Source organism: Thunnus albacares, chromosome 9 (genome assembly GCF_914725855.1).
Source record: "Thunnus albacares chromosome 9, fThuAlb1.1, whole genome shotgun sequence".
NCBI classification, from domain to species: domain Eukaryota; kingdom Metazoa; phylum Chordata; class Actinopteri; order Scombriformes; family Scombridae; genus Thunnus; species Thunnus albacares.
The window spans coordinates 30,509,150-30,527,710 of NC_058114.1; the positions used below are offsets into that span (position 1 = coordinate 30,509,150).

At 38.7% G+C, this 18,561-nt stretch overlaps 1 protein-coding gene across 1 annotated transcript; it reads left to right on the top strand.

Moving 5' to 3' along the window:
* Positions 1–3,655: 3,655 nt before the first annotated feature.
* On the top strand, positions 3,656–18,561 carry uhmk1 (U2AF homology motif (UHM) kinase 1). Its single transcript, XM_044362095.1, has 9 exons — positions 3,656–4,433; positions 5,943–6,072; positions 7,074–7,260; positions 7,384–7,581; positions 8,239–8,333; positions 8,475–8,551; positions 8,639–8,737; positions 8,924–9,012; positions 9,132–18,561. Exons 1-9 carry the CDS (start codon positions 4,121–4,123, stop codon positions 9,276–9,278), a joined length of 1,335 nt encoding a protein of 444 aa, XP_044218030.1. The 5' UTR covers positions 3,656–4,120; the 3' UTR covers positions 9,279–18,561.

Genomic DNA, 18,561 nt, shown 5'->3' on the forward strand with positions numbered 1-18,561 from the left:
AGTGGCGGTTGGCGTCCAAAATGTTGCATTACCACCATCTACTGGATTTAAACTAACTCTGCAATAGCTTCTCTGTTTTTCAGGTGTTTGAGAGAAACTAAAAGCTTCTCTCAACAGCTGCTACACACCTTCTCCACAAACTCTCACAACATCCAGAAATCTCCTTGAAATTATGTCAGTTTTCTCCCAAAATTCATCGTGTTTCCTGGTTAATTTGTCCTCCTTAGCTTCTTGTCTCGCGTCACAATATTGCTTACCTACTTCCTCATGCTTAAGTCTCTTCTTAGATCTGACCCTGATTATTTCTGCCTCACTTACTCTCTTTGGACGGCTATCCTCATAGGCTTGAGTTGTATAGCTGTCTGCTATAATCTGCAGGTGGAGGTGGAGGCTGTAGGTTGCTGGCAGAAGCTGTAGGAGGTGGCTGGAGCTGCAGGGGGCTACTCCAGGTTGGAGGCAGATGTTGGATCTTTAGCCATAGCTGGGGGAAGGCAGAGGCTAGAGGTGGGGGTTTGAGTTGCTGCTGTCTATAACAATCAGCAGGTGGAGGTTTGGAATGCAGCTGTCTGCCAGAATCTGCAGGTGGAGGTTAAGGCTGCAGGTTGACACAGCAGCAGAGTTGATACATCTGTCTCCAAATTGAGTGTGTCACATGCGTAAAACACGCACAGCACCGGACCAGTAACTTCATGTTTAGTTAATAAGAGTTTTGCACAGTGACTGTGGTGACTGAGAGAAAGCAAATTTAAAATATTTTAATACAACACCCAAATGTTTTGTTTATGTTAATGATTGTAAACAGTATATGGGTTTGGTGCATACAGTACCGCTGCTGCTGCAAATACTTTGAGACTTTCTCCCTGTAATAATAAACATGACAGGAAGGAAGAAAATATTTGGACTCTCCAAATATTTATATTTACAGCTCCATAATGAAAATGTCCCAACAGCTCTAACAGCTCTTCTATGTTACAGATGTTTTTACTGCATAAACTTGGGATGAGTACCATCTGTCAATACAGTTATCTGTTGACCTGATTGATTCTGTCACCTTGTCAGAAGACAGTTAACAAGAGATTGAAATAATATTAGTATTAAAAAGGGCAGAGAGAGAGTATCAAAATAAAACACATGCCAAGAATTGGACATATGTTTCAATCTTCTAAAAATTAAAAAGAAAAATACAAAGCTTTTCACAACAAAATTGTTTGTCTGCTTTTTTCAAGCTTGTGTTAGTCCTGTGGCTCTCTATGAATTCAGGTAGGAGAGAAATATTCTTCTTTATTCCTGACTTTGTGCAAAAGAAGTTGTACAAAGTGAAATCTTTGCTCTTCATTGTGATAATGCTAATGAGAGATTTCAAGTGTTATTTTGTTCTGCAAGTAAGGCTGGGTTACAAATTGGGCGAAGAGGTCAACTGTTCAGGGGCCACAGACGCCCAGGGGCCCATAGCTATGCTGCTGACAGAACAACAGCCTCCATGGTTCACTCACACAGGTGTTTCCACCTGTTGCATGATCAGGCCTCTTCTGAGGACTGTGTGGATGAGTGCTGGCTGTGGATTCTTCCTGATATTCATGTTTAGTTCAGTCCGTCAGCGTGGGACACTTTTTATCTATACAATTCTTTGCTCAGCCTTCTTTTTCAGGAATATATGAATGACGTATTCACTTATGAACATGTCAACTCACCTGGAGGAAGTCACTAATACTCAACATATTGACATAAAGTGGTGAATCCTGATAATCACTCAACATGTTTGAATGGCTCAACTAATGTGGTGACATATAAATGCATATATGAAGTAACTGTGAGTTAACATTCATTAACTGATAAATTAATAATTAAATACTAATCTACATGACCTATGATTTATTAACCATTAATGAAGCCATAGTTACAACTTCCTGATTTACACTGTAAAACTCGATGAGTTAGTTCAACTCAAACTGAGGAAACCGATGGTCTGGAACCATTTAAGTATATTAACTCAAACAATTTACGCATTAAAAATTCTTTCAATTGCATAAAAGTAACTAAAGTATTTATTGTTAAGGTAACTTTTGTAAATAAAGTTATTAGTGCCAATTCCACTGAGTTTGTTGAACTTAAAAATAAGAAGTATTTTAAACTCATATCTAGCATTTCACTAAACTTATTAAAAATGTGTTAATAGAATTTATCTGAATTAAAACTAACTTAAATAGATCTTCTTTACACAAATGTTACCACTTAAGTTTCCTTTACTCACTTATCTTCAACTAAAGCAAATTATTATATTCTAGTTGTGACAACTTTGTAGCTACTTCACTTAAACTTAAACTTTTTAAGTTGGATTAACACAATATAAACACATATCTGACACAACTTAAACAATTTATTTAGATGAATGCTGAACACTCATAACTGAACACATAACATTTCAATGTAAAACATTTCAATGTTCACAGCTCTGGAAATGTAGTTTACTCCTCTCCACTTACTTTTGTTTTTCTTTAACCTATTAATGAAGTTTTCAGAAAGAACACCCCTTCAAAGTTGAAACTTGAAAGTTCATTAGACTTCACCTTCACATTAACAGCAGCCTCTGATGTAAGTCAATCAAACTGACATAATTCAATGATTGTGCATTAGACAGTTTTCACTTCTAAACCTGATTCAGAAATTTTTGTTCAATTTAATGTTTTGATACCTTGTGCACTGGAGTAACAATGTCTGTAATTTTATACCATGATGCTGGTGAATAAAATCTCACTTTTCCCAACATTTTCATGTTGAGAAAACTATGAAAATAAAGACACAAAAAATATATATATATATATATGATAATAAATGCAATGTATGTTATTTGTACATTGTACAAATGTTATATTACTGTTCATGTTCCTAATATGTTTTCACTGCTGGTCTCCTCACTTCCTGTAAGGCAGTTTGATGCATGAGGTTGATCTCACCTCCTGAAAATTATACACCATTGTCTCAAATTAAGCATCAGAAAGTCACACAAACAAGCAGCTAAAGTAGATTCAACACACACACTGAACATTCATTGCAGTTGTGTTGAATTTCATCACATCATCCTTTATACGTTTCTGTTTTTCAGGTCACTCAGTGTAACTCATCTACAAACTGTATTCAAAGTCCAGACAAAAACTTGACTTCCCTTCTCTTTTTCAGTGTTGGTAGACAGCATATTGAAGAGTCAGTCAAGGATTTGGGGGGAATACACTTGTTTTCTGTCTTACCCAGAGTCATATCAGAAGAGACAAGCAATGTCAAAATTGTGACTAGTTTCTGGAAACAAGTGAGTTACAAATGAGGAATGACCTGATAATGGATTCATTGTTATTAAGTAGTTCATGGATTACTCTGAATCTAGGACTAGAAAGGCTAGTAGATAATGATCACTAGAGAGACACTATATCACTGAAACATGAGGTAATGATTATAGTTCATAATGATAATACTGAGTCGTTCTTGATTAAAGACGAGACAAAGCTACATTTCATATGTGTTAGCCTGAAATGCAAAAATCGTTTTGATGGAAGCCAGAGGGTATTATGGTGGTATAAAGGGGACAGATGAAGGGACCCTCCTAACCGACAGGGGGCAGACTGCAGGAAAACACGCACCGCAAACCTGCAGTGTCGAAAGCAAAAACGGAAGTGAGATTAATATCAACAACCTGAGTTTGCGCAACTCAGCCAAAACTTCACTGGAGTCGGAACAGATATACTCCATAAAGTTATTAAAACCGATAAGAATGCCGTAATAAACCCCGGCACGTTATGGGGGAGGCGTTTTCCTGCACGTCGTGGAAGTGGTTTGTTTCTGTGCGTAAACTCTGTGGCTAGTTTAGCCATTTGGAGGAGCTAAGTTAGCTCAGTTTTTGTCAGCTGACTGGTGTGAACTCATTTTGACAGCTCCAGTAAGCAAACAGTCGTTTAATATGCTCAGATATTGCTCTGTGCTTAGTTTTAACGAGGCTGCAGGTGTAGCCAGGTTGTCTGCTCGCTGGTAGTGTTTATGATAGAGCCCGGTTCGCTCGCAATGCTCCTGCAGCTGCTCCCGCCTGTCAACTAGCTGGCTCTTCTCCTCCTCCTCCTCCTTCTGTCGCCCGATGGCTCACTGCGGCTCCTCCGAGCCGAGCGCGAAGGTACAGCCGCCGCGTCCGGACAGCGGTGCCGTTATCATGCCCTCACAGGGTGGCGTAGACCAGAGCATGAAGCCGGTGCTGTTCGAGATCTTTGGCGAGATTTGGACCGTCCAGTCGCGGCTCGGCCAAGGAGTGTCGGCCTCGGTGTACCGGGTCAGCTCAGGCAGAGCCACCACCGCCGCCGTCAAGGAGTTTCAGGCCGACACTCAGGGAGGAGATTACGGGTTTCACAAGGAGAGGTCGGTGCTGGAGGACATCCAGGGACATAAAAACATCGGTAACAGCATTATTTTTCCTGTGTGAAAACCTGCAGGGTATGAGTGGCGTGAAGCATAACACAGAGCCTGTCACGAAACCAGGGAATTAGCTACGCTGACAAGGAATTTAAATGTCATTATAACCTTTCTATAAGAGACGGGAAGATTGCATGGTGGCGTTTAGGATACTGGATTGTTTTGATCAAGCCTGCGTATAGCCTTCATTTATGCTTTTTAGTTGTAGAGGTCTTTTAAATTGAGAACATGCCAAATTCCGTTAGAAAACATATCAATTTAAGAGGAACTTGCTTGTCATCAGTGCTGTGTACTTGTCCTGATATTCTCTAAGACATTTTACAACTAGTTAAGGTATTTTTTAAAATTCTGCTTATGATAAGCCGGCAAACAGGAACTTACTTCAGTAATATATCAGTCTTCAAAATGTCATTGGCCCAATCCCAGACCAGTCCCTACCCACTACCACTTCACAACCAAGTGTCACTCCAAATCAAATTACACCCGCAGCTGTGGAGGGCACTTCTAATGAAGGGGGAGGGTATAAATGGATTGCCAAACTATGGGACGCCCTTGCCACTTTACCAGAACAAGGAAGCAGCCGTCACCATGGCAATGGATAGACGCCGTGCTTGCACGGTTGTTATGCTGTTTCACACTTTACGAGAATTAGAATGAGCTATGAGGTAAATTTGACACATTTGAATTATTCTTATGTAGGCTTTGCATGCATGCAGGCATTTGTGGGTTTGCTACAAGTCAAGTGACCTCAGGGGCAAAGTGACATTCAACTCAGTTTTGTTTTATCTTTTCACACCACACATTCTGAGATTTTGTTTGAGACTGTAAAGTTAGCGTGAGGGAAACAAAAATGCTTGATCTAAAATACTTGACAAAGTAGACAGACACCACTCGTACATTTGTATGTTGTTTCCTCCATTCTCCTGTTGCATGTGCACTTCCTGTCAGGACAATCGTAAGCCTGCACCGATGCAGACTCGCTATTTAAGGGTTTCACAGTCCACTTACACTCAACGCTAATCTGATTTGGGACGGCCCTTAATATGGGGAACCTCCACATGAACACACAAACAGAGGCAGAGTGGATAGGACGAGGGGATAGGAGCTGGTTTGGGTTATTCTGTTATTCCACAAAATAGTTGATCATAGAGAGCTCTGTAAACAACATATTATAAAACTTTAAATACCTCTGCAGATGAGCATTATCATAGTATACTGTTACACATTTCTCCTACAGAAAAGATCAGGGGTGACATTTAATCAGTTTTTTATCAAATCTCAAAGCATGATTCATAGTCGAGTATAATGCTGCAGCCTCACTGAGTGAGTGAGTGATTTTTTTTTTTTTTAAAGGAAGGCCTTGTTGATAGATGAAGTGAATGGTGTTGTTAAAGAGGACGTTCATATTTACCGTCTCTTTAACATCACCTGAATGCAACAGCACAGGCCGTTCTGTTTGTGGTGACAGATGTGTTTCTCTACTCTTGATGCAGCGACATTGTACGGGGTGTTCACCAACCACAGCTGTATGGGCGTTGCCACTCGCTGCCTTCTGCTGGAGCTCTTGGATGTCAGTGTGTCGGAGCTGTTGGTGAGAGGCAGCAGCGGTACCCAGGGTGGCAGGTATGTGAAGTGATGTCAGTGCTCATCTTACAGTTTAACCCTTACTGTGTCGGGGTTGCCGGCTCATCAGAGTGGCTCCACTATGTCCAGATTGAAATGCTTAATGTGTCATATTCATACACTCTCTCTCATGAAACTGGGAAATCACCTTCTCCACCGGTGTGTGTTTCTGAAGACCAGTAATGATACTTTTGCACTAGCGTCTTGCCATGCAGGTAGTTTCTGCTGTATTTGGTGTCAGTTTTGCAATATCACTCTTACAAACTTCCCCGGCCCCCCTAGTATAATAGAGCTGAATAGAACTGTGTTTGTGCTTCTCAGAGCATTCAAACATATGATGGTGAAATGAGGCACTCAAGGTTTCTGATACACGGAGGCAGTAAATGTTTCATTTACTTAAAGCTTGACATGACACTGTGCACACTTCCACCTACTTGTTAAACAAATGTGCTGCAAATAACCGGCATGTGAATTCTGTACATGATACATACAGCAGCGCTAATGCGTGGTGCAAATAGCTTAATGGCAAAAGCTGGTTCAAGTCTCCTATTGTGAGCTGTGTGCTTATGTGTTTTTTTTTTTTGTTGACTGGCTTTTTCCACTGAATAAATCTCGTTTGATAATATTGATAGGAAATGGTAAAATATAAAGTAGGCAATACTCATTACAGTGTCAGTGCTGGTTTTACAGACTGACTGGTCATTATTCAGTATTTAATAAAAGCAGGAATTGATAAGAGAAGTTGGTCTTATGCTATTCATGAACTGAGGCCATTTAGTGCAATGCTGCCTTACAGCACGAGTCAAAAAATGAAGCCTCCTAGCATGTGAGTATTTCAATAACTGTATACTGTATGTACTTGGTTCTGTGGCCATCACAAACCTGAAAAACTACTAACCTGAATGAATGCTTCAAAATGATTGAAAAATCATATATTAGTAAAGCTGTCCTATACAAAGGAGAGCTTTGGTTTTGTCTTTAATATGATGTGCTTTTGGTAGACCCCAGCAGGGCCACTCCATGTGGCTCGTCCAGCACTGCGCCAGAGACATCCTGGAGGCTCTCGCCTTCCTTCACAGGGAAGGCTACGTCCACGCCGACCTCAAGCCGCGCAACATCCTCTGGAGCGCTGATGACGAGTGTTTCAAGCTCATCGACTTCGGCCTCAGCTTCAAAGAGGGAAACCAGGTGGGATGTGTGTGTGTGTGTGTGTGTGTGTGTGTGTGTGTGGGAATTTGTAGGTTTGGGAAAGATGAGCAGGGATAACTGTGGACTTTGTTTCTAACTGCGACCCCTGACACCTCCTACCAGGATGTCAAGTACATCCAGACAGACGGGTATCGTGCTCCAGAGGCCGAACTTCAGAACAGTCTGGCCCAGGCCGGGGTGGAGATGGACGGAGACTCGGGTTGCACGGCCGCCGTAGACCTGTGGAGCCTGGGCATCATCCTGTTGGAGATGTTCTCAGGAATGAAACTTAAAGACACCGTTCGCTCGCAGGAATGGAAGGTATATGCTGAAACCTATTCAGTGTGGATCGCTGTATGAATCAATGATATTGAAGGCCTCATTGTGTAAATGTTTAGTAAAAAGGTGTATTCTAGCATGGAAATTAAACAGAGTGAGATATGTTTCTGTTCAAATATGTTTACTATATGTACAGACTAGATGTGGAGCTTGTCTGACAGGGCTGTGGGAGTACACCAGGCAAAAAAAGGTTGTTTAGATGATTAAAGGAAGACTAATCAGTTTAAATGTTTGGTGGACAGATCAGCCTTCAGTCAATGAACAGCTGGTTTAAACAACTGAGATTTATTTTTTAGCTGTACCTAATAAACCAAAAAATTCTAAATCCGTAAGATTCTTTTTGCAGGTTTGAGACTGTAAATAAACATGCAAAAAATTAAGTAAGAGGAATGATGACCTTGGTTGTAACAGTAGGTTTGATAGTTGCCCTTAACTTGAAAATAACAAAGTACAACGTATTGAATCTTTTTTTTTTTTGAAAAATTGATGAATACTACATACTCTACATTGATGTTAGGAATAAATAAATAACTCAAATTTTGAATTTTGTAGAATTTTTACAAGTTTTGAATGTTATTCGGGAGAAATCTTTGTTGCAAAAGTAAAACAGTATTCTACGCTCTGCTTTCTCTCCTTCAGGACAACAGCACGGCCATTGTAGACCACATGTTTGCTAGCAACAGTCTGGCATGCCCTGCCATCCCAGTCTATCACCTCAGAGACCTTATTAAAAGGTAATCAGAGGACTCAGATATGACTATTTTGCTATGTACTACACTCTGTAATGGTATTCTCACCTGTATAAGCAGTGGAATATCGACTGTGATAATAATGTCATTTATTTAAATTGGATGTTTGTCACTTTGTGCGTGCAGCATGCTTCTAAACGACCCAAAGCAAAGATGCACAGCTGAAACTGCCCTGCTGAGCCCATTCTTCAGTATTCCCTTCGGTATGTGTCAGCACTTGAGACGTCTACCAAGATGAACACGTTTCTCCATAGCTGTATTTACATATATTGTATGTATGTGTCTGCTAGCTCCTCACATTGAGGACCTGGTTCTGCTGCCCTCTCCGGTACTGCGTCTGCTTAACCTGATTGATGACAGCCATCTGCACAATGAAGAAGAGTATGAAGGTACTACACAACCAAAGTGTTTGGTTTTTTTTAATAGGCAATTTATCTGTTAAGTTTCAGTCATTTTGTTTGATCAGATTTATTCCCTTTTTTTCTAGTAGATTGTTTTAGAACTCCACGCAAGCACTTCTGTATTATTTGTTTTAAATGATTACATTTCTGTGTGTCTGTCTTTGTTCTTCCCAGACATCCTGGAGGACATGAAAGAGGAGTGCCAGAAGTACGGCTCAGTGGTTTCTTTGCTCATCCCCAAGGAGAATCCAGGGAAAGGACAGGTTAGACTGTTGTTCTACTTAACGAGGGTGTCTCTTCAGAAAAATTTCAGTTCAGTTGTTGGAAGACAAAGACAATATTTGACAGCTGTTTCATTGTTCCACTTTTGTGTGTCCACCAGGTGTTTGTAGAGTATGCTAACTCCAGCGACTCCAAAGAAGCTCAGAGGCTGCTGACCGGCCGCACCTTTGATGGGAAGTTTGTTGTGGCCACCTTCTACCCTCTCAGCGCCTATAAAAGAGGTTACTTGTATCAGACAGTGCAATGAAGTTCTAAAGCTCAATTTACACCTCTGCATTATTTGCATGTTTAAAAAAAAAAAACACTGCACAGGGCACCACAGGCGAGAAAGATTTCCTCTTAAAAATAACTTCAAACAACACAAAGTCGCAAGTGGTTACCCTGCAGTTTAAGTCAGAATAATTCACTTATAATATAAATGAGTGTAGTTAAACGTTCTGCATGCTATCCACGTGGTTTTCTCCAGCAAATCTGTGTTTCATGCAGAGTGTAAATTGAACTCAGCCGTGAGGAGCGTACACCAACAGCTCATTTCCACTGCATCCAGTCTGTGCGATACTCTTATTAGTGCATATCCATCCAGTGCTTCAAGGTGACCTGCATATGTCTTGTTTAATTCACTTTCTCTCTCACTCATTCAGAGGATTAGTGTGCTGAGAGGATGCATAATAATAATAATAATAACTGAAATCTTCTCTGATGAGAATACTAGATAAGAAGTATTTATCTAATAGTAGTCTAGTGTGCCTCAGACATGAGCAAGTTTGAGAATCCTCAATCTACACAACATCTAAATAGTTGCATCTCTTTTAGATAAATCATAAGTGAAACACTTAATCTCATCAGTTGAGTCATGGATGTGATCAGGTAAATGCAGCAGGATAACACTGATCTCCCAGTAATAAAGAATGGGAGTTTTATATCTCAAACTTAAAATCCTGATGACAAAAATACCCTGAAAATTGCATCCCTGTAAACTGAATATGTCCTGTGGTAAAATAATTATCATTGTATTATTGTTGCCTAATTATATTTATGTTAATTAGAGGAAACTGCATGGTACAAGGGGATATACAGGTGTCCTCTGCCAGCTCCTCAGGTGGTTTTCAGGGAGAAATGATTTTGAGTGACTCTTCCACCAGCTGGTAGTTTTCACTCATTCACTCTCTGCTATTATCTGAGCAAGCCAAGGACAGCCAGTGCCCTGTCCTGTAGCCTTATGGTTTGTAGCTTTTTCTTTACAGAAGACATACTCGGAGTATACTTTTATCAAACGTTGACTATTCTCCCGTTTATGAGGATGATGATAAAGTGAGATTTGTGTTTTGACAGCAACACTGAAACACATGACATACATGCTGAAAATGATTAGCTTTGTTTGTCTTGTGAAGTTAGAAAACAACAGATCCAACAACTCCCTTGTTGGAAAATGAGTCTATGAACTAAAATCGCGGACTTTCAGACTGCAGTAGAAAATGTCTTCTAATTAACTAAAGCCAAATACACTTAATTTTAACTTGTAGTTATGGTGTATTTTGAATAACAGTCTAGAGCCAAAGTGTGGAGCAGTATATCACTGTTCAGAGTCTCACTGAGATGATACAAAAAGCAGACATACAGTAGCCATTGTACATGTGACAAAAAGAATAGTTAAATGCCACTATGTGTAGAATTTGTACAGCATGTTTCAAACTATTTGAAAGTTTTTGTTAGTACAGAACTGAGGCAGTGCTGGTGGAAATTGGAGCAGTTTCTGTTCTGCTTTTACCAGCGTCTGACACTTTCAAATCCTACACATGGTGGCAGAGATTTCTGCAGTGGCTAACCTACCCTACAAGGAGTTGGTTGTACCAGTTGTTCGTACATTCAAACTTAGCCTAATTATAACGTAAATGTTTGCTAAGTGGTGCATTACTAAATTAAAATGGATTGAAACACACAAACTAGTTCTTATTTAGAGATCAGTAACTAAATATTTACACCCAGTAACTGCCAGTTTTAACTGTTATGTAGCTTACTGACCTGACTAAATTAACAGTAGCTCACTAATATATGACACGTTGATATTTAAGAGTAATAAAAGTAATGGAATATGGTCAGCATATTAGACCTGACACTCATTCAAAATGGTATTTAATCATGATGTGAAATGTATGAGAATATTAAAGTTAGATTTCACAAGAATAACACAGTACCACAAATTACAAAATGCAATGCGAATAATGTTCAGTTAAATGACAAAGTAATGTTGGTTAGCATAACGTGATATTTCCCACTCATGCTGAACATCATGAATACTTCTATCTCTGAAACACATTTCTCCATGTGTGCATATATAAATAAAATTAAAAATAAGTCATACATACATTCACAAAGGATTGGCAGTTACATTTAATATATTTTTGGCTCTATTAAACTGATATTTTATATTACAGCTTGTGATGCTACAGTCACTTCCTGTTTACATAGTTCATCGCTTTTGATTAGATTATGTTTTCTGAGCAATGAATTTACACATTACTTAAGTCTTTAAAAGCTAAGTTCTAGCAGTGCAACACATTTACTGAATCACCAGTTTGAAACTAGCTAGTAGTAGTAGTAAGTTAGGATGGACATTACACACAGTCTTAGTATTGGATTTACGAAAAGCTGGTACAATCTGTTCCAAATGGATAAAGTGTAATGTTATGCAGTCTTCCAGTGCTTCAAACAATGCTGTTATACAGTTAGTCTGTGCATTGGGCAGATTGCTAGTCCAAAGTTGACATGTAGCATATTGTTGTCCTCTGGAATTAAATACATTTCACCTGGGCCTCTGTTTTTGGAGTACCCCAAAGACAGGACATACAAATGTTACAAATTCAAAAAATGTTGCCAGTTGCATGACAAAGAAATTAGCTCAAAGAATACATGATATGACTGAAATGTCATATAAACGTGCATTCATTGAATTGTGGTTTGTTAGCTTCTCAAAAACTTGAAAAAAATATCTCTTGGAACCAACATTAAATAATTGCTGTTGTTGATGTTATATTATATTGGTTATATCAGGGCAGTAAGACAGTTTGACCAATTGAGTCCATAAAGAAGCATGCTTATGTTGGACAGCAGAGACAAAGAGTCAGCAAACTTGGAATTTTTGAAGTGGAATGTAGTTTTATTTACATTGAACTGGTTGTGCTTTTGTTCACTTGGTATTGTTTTATCTATTCGTTGCACTTCGTGATGCTAGTGGATATGCAACCCCCATCAAGCCCACTTTGTCACACTGAAACATCAGATGATTTCTACACAAGTGCCCTATGCCATTCACAAGCTAGCTAACTAACCAAAATGCTGCTATAACAACAGGTCTTGCTACATCTGCGTGCATTGATTCCTTATGTAGCCCGAGCCGTTGCGGATGCCTTAGTAAATAATTCCCTCCCAACAGAACACAAAACCAGACTGTTACAGATAATAAAATGGAGCAGTCACCCATTTCACTTTCGTCATTATGCTACACATTGCTCATTTTCACTATATTCTTGTCAAAGCAAGACAGTGTAACTCTTAACTCTTCATGGTAAATGCTAAACTACTACATTTAGCTAAAATGCTAAGCTATTGTAACAGCAGTACAAGTAGAGAAGAGTTATAAAGTCAGCGAACTGACTCAGTAATGTGCGTTACTGAGTTTGCAAGTTTGCTAATGTTAGCTAACATTAGCCACCCAAGCTACTTGTCAAACAAGACCATGTAAGGCTGTAGCAGCAAATCCCCGAGTGTATTGAATTGAGCAAGGATGCATTTTATTTCTTATGAATTCTACTTTTCAAAAATGAAGTTTTATTATCATTATTATTTCTAAGAGGAAGAATGTGTGATTTCTTCTCTCTAAAGTTAGTGTGTGAAGAGCTGATATTGGTTCGCTCATCTTGTAGAGCACAAACATAGAGCCCTGCTCTGTCGAAATGGGTAGTGTGATTTGAGCGTGTAAGAGAATCTAGATATTCTTATAAAATAAGAAAATATTTGAATCTTCAGGACATATAAATCCTCTGTCTGAGACCTGTTTTTAATATGTGTTTCTCCTTCCCATATTAAAAAATGTTAAAATTCTGCAACTAAAAATATGAAAACCTAGAGTCAGAGGATATGTTGAAAATGTGAAAAGTTGCAAGTTGCATGGACTACAAAAACTACTTTCTGTATGCCTCAAATGTGAATTACAAATTTGCCAGACGAGAGCATTGCTGGCTTAAAAATCTTTATTTAAAACTTGAATTCGACTCCAACCACTTGACTATATAGCACTTTCACGTTAGCAGTCTGTGGGACAAAAGCAAGAGTCCACTTAATCTTATAAAAAATTCAAATGTATTTTTGAATAGTCTTATTATGCAGACCAAGCAACCCCCTGTTCCTGAATAAACTGAGGGGTATAAAAGCTCAATCAGTGTTGTAATTTACCTGCAACCGGTAGTCCTCAAATAACAATAACGGGCTAAAAACAAATTTTCTTCCAAAGTTTTTTTTTTTTTTTTTTTTTTTAATTTGTTCCATAGTTTATCGAGGATGTCATCTTTTATAATACATGCATATTCCTCTAAGGCACAAGGCCAACATACGATTACTGATGATGAGTATGGGCTTTAAACTCTGTGGCTTATAAAGCACTATAAGGAGCGTTTGGACATTGTCAACAGAACTCCCTTTGGCTGTTTGTGTTTGATGACATGACATGATGCATGACAAATCAGTGTGTGTACGTTGAGCTATTTACATGGTATTGAGATATAGTGTGAGTGTAGACTTGAATAATTGGAGGGGCTGTGTTAGTGAGTGTGAGTAGAATCTGTGCCATGTTACGGGTTAAATCTGAATGTGAAGTGTTAGACTCAGTCTACATGATCAAAAAGTGAAATGATCAAAAATATTTTTGGGTACGCTTTATTTTATACATGTCTGTAATTTCCTCATAATTTTTGTGGAGAGAACTATGCATTTTGGTACTAATTGCAGGCAAACTAGAACATTTTCTTGAAAGGAAACTTTATTCTTCGCATATGCTAAATTTATATGTTTACCTGCAGACGAATTTGACATGTTTTCATGTTCAGCTGACCTGCTGTGCACTGACTAAAAGACAGGTAACACTCGTAATTCATTTGAATGTGGCAATTCAACACTTTCCTTCACTTTTAAGAAAATGTCTTGAAAAACATTAGGAAAATATTTTAAAAATATGCAGAAATTACAGACCTTTAAAATATAGTTTTTTTTGTTGTTTGTTTTTTTGAAAGTTGGAGATGCAGGGCCAGTTAGAGCTACCCCCACTTTTTGTTTTTTTTTTGGGAGCGTGGGGGGGCATTTTGCCTTCATTATTAGTTCGTTTACAGTGGGAATACAGACAGGAAACATGGGGAGAGGGGTATGACATGCAACAAAGGTCTGCAGCTTGAATTGCACTGACGACGTTGCAGTTATTGCACGTTGCAGGTATGTGTCTAACCACTACGCCACCAGTAAGCCCCTCATTACCCATATTGGGTTCACTTTATAGTGAAATATCCACATTTTGACAAAAGTTGCTAAATGACGAAGAGCAGCAAGTGACGCAAGGAATTGTGGTACTGACAACAACAAATCCTTACCTGACACAATGATACAAATGACAGAAATAAAAAATTCCATCTTTCACAGATCTCATCGAGGTCTATATCGAGGGTTTTCATGTGGTCTTCCACACCTAAACTGTGCTTGAGCTTTAAAGCTCAGTCCTGCTCCTCCCTTCAGTTTAATAGGTGCTGGGCTGTATTCACTGCTCATTAATAATGGCTTTTCATCGTCATAAAGCCCTTTCAGAGACATGAACACTAAGCCACAAGTTACAAACGAACAGGTGATAAAGGAGAGACGTATCGAAGTAAAAGAGTGTAAGAAAGAACTAAATGTAACTTTTACATCAAGTCAGTGCTACAAACAACATGTGCATCCACTGAAGAGCCTCTGTTTCAAGCCACACTGCCATTCTTTAATGCACTGCAACATAACCAGTTTATAACTGGTTAAGATCTTGTATCATCTTGTATCACACACTGGATGAATCTGTTAACAGTGTTTGGTGTTGATTCATGTTTAGTATTAGGTTTTTTGTTGTTTCTGAAGTTTGGGTTTCTATAATTTGTAGTTTACGTAGAAAAAAAGTAGAGCACATTTCTCTCTTGCAGGCTGCACCTTAGAATTATAATGTGACCGCCCTGCCTTTATGAATGAATGAATGAAAATGCTACTAACTGATCCAGCGTTTGACAATATTTGTTAACCATGTCTGCAGTGGAACAGTAAATCCTTTGTTAGTGTTTTAATATTAGACTCAAACATTCATTCAGGTTATAGTTGACCTGAATGATGTAATATCAAGTTGTGTGCTGCATGCTTATCTTCTTGGTGGAACGAGCAGAAGCAGCAGATTTTTGTTCTTGTTTACACAATTATTACTTCTATTAATATAAGGTTAGATGGAATTAGTCTTCTTGTTTCTTTTTCTTTTTCTGAATATATACGTGTGTGATTTGCAGACAAATACCTTCCAGATATATGAAGCTGTGAAAAATTGGAACCATGTTGGAACAGTCTTCTCTCAGTACAGTTTGTATGAATCCTACTAACTAACTGTATATGTATGCATTGTTCTATTTTATCTCAGTTATGGTGACACTGTGTGGTAAATATCCACAGCCACAATTAACCAATGAGTGGATGTAAGAAAAGATTGGCCTGATTTGATCTGATTTACAGGCTGGTGGTTGACAGTGTTGGTCAGCAGGGACAGAGAGGGGATAAAGTGAAGAAGAGAATCAGATGCCTTTTAAGAGCTGTGTCACACACACATTAGGTGATCCTGAGCCGACAGTGATTTTCTTCCAGTCATTACTGAACTTCATATTGTAGAATTAGGTGGTTGTGTGTGTTGCTGTTTGCCGACATGCTCGGCTCCATTCTCTTCCTGCCTGGCCTTTGAGTTCTCCATCCCTGTCTTTGTTTCCGTCTCGAGCAAGCCTCTTTAGCAGTCACTCTTCCAGCTTTTAAAGCCTCTAGACAAGATTGGTACCGGTCTTCCCATCTGTTTGAATTCAATTCAGGTTTTGTGTGAAGGCACTTAAAGGGAAATCCCTGCTCATGGGAAATACCAGCAAAATCCAAACACTCTTCTGCAAATGCAGTAAATTTGGGGTTTATTCATTGAGGCTGCATTATATGATTTCTGGGCGTTGAATTCTTCACATTGCAAACACTTACTCCTCACTGCCCTTTGGGTCTGTCACTGAGCTAAAGTGTCGCCTAAAGTCAGTTTACTTTCCATTTTCTGTCATCTAAGACATTAACTTTTCTCTCCTATTCTTGTTTTTGCTGCTCAGCGTTGCTTCTTTGTGCACTGACGGAGATTCAGGGTTGTGCTTTAATTTCACGGCACCTGACCTCTCAGCCTGACTTTAATAAGCTCTCAGCACATTTGTGCATTAGTGTGTGTCCAGATAAGGTGTGTGCGCACATATGTAGAGGATGAAGTAGCTTTAAAGAGGTTTTGAAGGCAGCGTTTGTTGTTGTCACAAGAGCTGTCTACTTGTGTGCATGGCATGTCTGTGTGAGACAGATATGTATGTAACATTGCGTGTTGGACTAGTTTAGACTATTTTACTCCATGAAATTATCTGTGTGTGTGTGTGTGTGTGTAGTGTTATAGCTGAAGCGCTGTTTGACTGTTTGCTTGCAAAAAGGCAATCTGGAGTCATTTTGAAAGAGTCAGTTTGGAACTGAGCAGTAAATATGCAAGAGTTCAGCCAGCCATTTATACTCTAATGTCTTTAGTATCCATTCCTATTAACAAAAGCACACATGATGTGGGCTAACATTGAAACTCTTTACAGCACAGACCATAAAAGCTGGAGTTCAGTTTTATCAACAAAAACTGAAATAGAAAAAAACAGGAATCAGCTGTTTCATTCTACTGAACAGAGGCTGACACAAAACATTCAATGAAGTCAGCTGAAGTTTTCATGAGTGCTAGAGTGCTGCCAAGTCACTAAGACTACTAGTTGACAAAATTCATGAACTTAAGGTAAATATGTGCATCACAGTTCAAACAGTGATTGTGTAATTTTACTTCCAAATGTTGTCTGTTGGTCCATTTTTAAACAATCCATGTAACTGTGATGCAGCTTCAACAATGGTCCCCTGTCAATCAAATCAACAAAGTTCTTACTGGTGGCACAGAAGAACCGTCAGTTAATGTGAACGACAAAGCTGTATTCATTTACATAAAAATTAATTTGTTTTGGCCACTAGGGGTCAGCAAGGGTCAACTTTAGAACATACCGACATATTATCACCTGATGATGAAGTTGTTGTGGTGAATTGGTTTATAGTACAGTAGACACGGAGCAACATCAGCATTCATTTGGTGCTTTTTTTATGAAAACAGCTGGCTGCTGCGGCTGGAAAAGAGGTTGATGATAGCCAAGTTTGCAGGCCGGGAAACAAGAATCCTGACCCCAAATAAACAAATAATTTAAGAGTTGAGTATTAATTCTCTGTGGGTTCATTACTATTAGAGACCAATTTCACATTGTAGGTAGTCATTTGATTGATTGTCAATATGAAAATATTGATTAGTGCAGCTTTAACTGTCCATGTTAGGTCAGAACATTCAGGTATTTTCACATAAAATCTGTCTCTCACCCCTGACAGTGTCCAAGCGGTAAAGGCATTTTTGTGACCCACAACCTGAATTAATGAAGATTTTTTTTTTCCAACAATAATTTAAACCCAAATCTCACCAACTACTGTTGGGTAATAAGGTTTTGTAATAAATGTGAAACTGCACAAACTCCACGAGTCTAGAAACACCAAAATACCAAAAAATGAAATTTGAGGAGAAGGGATAACTTGCACAGTAATTATTATCAACATTCTGAGCTTCTTCAGAGTCTGAACAACTCAGAAATGTCATGTCTTTATTGTAATATTTAAGACAAAAATCAAAAGACAATCCTTATGACAGTTGTTGCCTTTTTTGGTGGAGGTCTTCCTTTTGGCTTCATATGAACCAGTCTGGTTGAGAAGCAGTTTGTTGAATGTTGTGTAAATGTTGGAATTCGATATTAGATGATTTTCAAGAGAACAGTGGGATATTTGAAGAAGTGGGGTGATGATTGATTGATTTGGCCAAATAAATTGTCATGATTCTCAGTGAAACATTAAATTATAAAGAGTTCATGTTCATTTTTACTGTCAGATAATCTGTCATCAGTCAGTAGTCCTGCTCTTCATGAAATGTCCCACAGTTGACTGAAAACAAATGATTGTTACTCTTTGTTCTGCTCAAAGGAAGCACAATGTGAGAAGTTCACTGTATGAAAGACACATCCAACATGTATGAAAAGGTGTGAGTCAGTCCATGCTATACAGCCTTCCAACTGAGAGTGAATCATGGTACTCATGCTGTTGTCTTTGAGTATCTCATAATAAAATATGCTTGACTTGAA

Excerpts from the sequence above, each read along its gene's own strand:
- uhmk1 (XM_044362095.1), top strand. The coding sequence starts at position 4,121 with ATGGCTCACTGCGGCTCCTCCGAGCCGAGCGCGAAGGTACAGCCGCCG. Across the intron at positions 8,552-8,638 it reads ATTCTTCAGTATTCCCTTCG|CTCCTCACATTGAGGACCTG; the intron begins GTATGTGTCAGC and ends TGTGTCTGCTAG. Across the intron at positions 8,738-8,923 it reads CAATGAAGAAGAGTATGAAG|ACATCCTGGAGGACATGAAA; the intron begins GTACTACACAAC and ends TGTTCTTCCCAG.